The 2,772-nt window shown below is 39.8% G+C and overlaps 1 protein-coding gene across 1 annotated transcript in view; it reads left to right on the top strand.

Moving 5' to 3' along the window:
* XIAP (X-linked inhibitor of apoptosis) overlaps positions 1 to 2,167 on the top strand; it is an 8,026-nt gene extending 5,859 nt beyond the window's left edge. Inside the window, exons 5-7 of the mRNA XM_010180076.1 lie at positions 826 to 1,013; positions 1,149 to 1,158; positions 1,974 to 2,167. Coding sequence (XP_010178378.1) covers positions 826 to 1,013; positions 1,149 to 1,158; positions 1,974 to 2,167 — 392 coding nt within the window. The remainder of the gene's footprint in view (positions 1 to 825; positions 1,014 to 1,148; positions 1,159 to 1,973) is intronic.
* Positions 2,168 to 2,772: the final 605 nt, after the last annotated feature.

The following is a 2,772-nucleotide window of genomic DNA, read 5'->3' as shown; positions in this document are numbered from 1 at the left end:
CATTCCTGCAATGTTTTCCACAAAGACCAAGCAGTAAGAGGACAAGGCAGTTAAAGGGGTGGTGGGAAGACAGTCAAGCAGCTTCATCAGGGAATGAGAGCTGTGCAATACGAGTGGCTGCGCATCTGTGAGAGTGAAAACTAAGTTAGAAACTTTACTCTTTGAACAGTCTTGGTAAGTAAAGAAGAAATTAGTTATTTACATGTAACAGAAGAATAAGACACAGTGCTAACAAATCCATTCAAAAAAGGTACATTGAAATGAGGAAGGGGAAGGTCCAACAGATTGAAAAATGGTTTCCCAAAGTAGCATTGTGCCTTGTCATGGATAGGCTTGCTGACTGCTGGTTTGGTTTTAGAAGTGCAAACTATTTACTGGTTTCTCTCAACATGGACACAATATTTCTGCCTTGAGCTGCATTAAAATGAATGTTCTGTTACTAAATGCTTGGGTATCTATCGTGCCTTGGAATTGTGCATGCATTTCAGTTACTGTTCAGCTATGGAATTCATGGTGTTAATTCTGTAGACATGTTATTTAAGGAGTTGAAGTAGTTGATGTGAGTAGTAGATCTAGGAGGATTTCTTTATTGTAAATAAAGAGAGACTGGGAAAGCTAGGATGGAAGAATCTCAACTCTGCAGTCTTGAATGTTTTGACAATGCAGTTTCTACAACCAGCGAAGCTTTCAATTCGTAGTTCCTTTGGCTGTGTATTTGCAAAGGTGTCTTAGAGTACTACAGTGAATGTTGTCCGATGATCACATTAATCCTTGTTAAATTTTTCTTTGTTGCTATTGTTTGTTTGTTTTAATTTCTTGTTTTAGATGATCTCTTACAGAATCCTTTGGTACAGAGTGCCATAGACATGGGTTTCAGTTTGTCTGAGATTAGGAACACCATGGAAAAGAGATTGCAGATGTCTGGAGAAAGTCACACATCTGTTGAGGATCTGGTAGCAGACTTAAGTGCTCATAAAGAAAATGCAAGGGAAGAAGAACCAAATGAAATCCCAGTTGGGCAAGATGAGCTTATTCAATTACAAAACCTCTGTGTGTACTTTCATATCAGCTCTTTAGTCCGTGAAATAGACCTTGTTGTTGTTACCTGTTTATTCTCCCCTATGATCCAAGTCTTATTTAAAGTGAAGTTACAGTATGGTAACTTAGAGATTTATTTTCGGACACAAAAGAAATCCAAACTAAACACTAAACTTGTAGTTTAAGACAAGCATATGGATGAATTCATAGGGAGGGAAAAGACCATCTGGTTGGCATGATGGCAGAGATGTTACCAGCTCTCTCTGTTGAATAAGACTTTAAGGGAGATCATGGGGAAGAAGAACTCGCAATGAAGATGTGCAGTATTGCTGTGGTCGGCTGTGCAGTTTTCCCCAAGCGGCAGGGAAGGCTTTAGAAGTTTGCATGTGCTGGAATAACAAAGAGCTCATGTGCAGTGAAAAACTGATTCTTTCTGTGTGACAAATTTGTAAGCACTTGAAGTATGGGCATTTTGAAAACGGGTGGGGGAGGAAATCACATCCTCATTCTTTTCATTGGGGAAGCTATCTGGAAAAAACAAACCAATCCAAATTACTTAACCAGTGTCAATGAGCCCTTTCTTTTACCTTCTGTAGAGGTTTTGGGAAAGTTGTCGGTGGGAAGACTGTGAAGAGAGTTGTTTCTGATGGAAATGTGCATATCCTAAATCCCGTAGTTATTTCAAGCTCTTGCAAATACCGATAGCTGGATTCCCTGCCTGCATTGACCTGGGACGTAGTGATGAGCTGAGGGGCGGGGAGGGAAGAGGCTCCCGAGCTGCTGCTTGGTTTCCTCTCTCGTGTAATTTTTATTTCCTTTTTTAAGGCGTGACTTTTAAATCTTATGAAGAAAACCTTGTCCTTGTGTGTAGGAAAAGGGAGATATTTGATGGTGCTCAATGTGCTAACTTCTCTCTCTGTGTTTATTTTTCTTAGATCTCAGTACTGAAGAGAAGCTAAGGCGCTTGCAGGAAGAAAAGCTTTGTAAAATCTGCATGGCTAAGGACATCTCAGTGGTCCTCATTCCCTGTGGTCACCTAGTTGCCTGTAAGGGCTGTGCGGGAGCACTTGACACATGTCCTCTGTGTCGTACAGACATTATGAAAAGACAGGAGATTTACATGTATTAGTGAGACACACGGTGCTGGGGATGCAAATGTGTCCTGCTTTACGACGTGCAATGCAATGTAAAAGCTGCAGTTAACTCGAGGGTGTCGTATGGCAGTACTGAGAGATTTCTGCTGTCAAATTCTAAATACATTTTAACATTTATAAAGCTATTTTCCTTAAGTGATTTTTTGTATGTAAAAACCAATGTTGAAAGGTAAATATAATATATACTATGTAACTTCAGTTTATAGGCTTCATTTGGAAAAGCCTAAGCAATGCAAAGCTTTATTTATGTGTGAATCCTTCGTTTCACTTCGGTAGGAATCTGTATGACTGAAGTTCATGTAAATGGAGTTGTATAAAGCGTCTGGCCCTATATAACACTTGTAAATGAGTGAACTCAACAAATACGAGGTACATGTATATTAAAACTGAGATGTTATCTTCTCAAAACCATTGGTGGACAATGCCTCATGTCTGTAATTCTGGTTGTGACATAATTCAGAGAACTCATTAAACCTGCTGCTGCTGCTGCAACCACCTTGTGTTTGCTCCTGCTGCTTTGTCAGGTTATGTTTGATACACGGTTCCTGTCTCTCCCCATTTTATTCTGGTTCAGATGTAC

The sequence above is a fragment of the Mesitornis unicolor genome, unplaced genomic scaffold (genome assembly GCF_000695765.1).
Source record: "Mesitornis unicolor isolate BGI_N332 unplaced genomic scaffold, ASM69576v1 scaffold5860, whole genome shotgun sequence".
Taxonomy (NCBI): Eukaryota; Metazoa; Chordata; class Aves; order Mesitornithiformes; family Mesitornithidae; genus Mesitornis; species Mesitornis unicolor.
The sequence above is the reverse complement of the archived record's forward strand: the minus strand, read 5'-3'. Positions and strand labels throughout refer to the sequence as shown.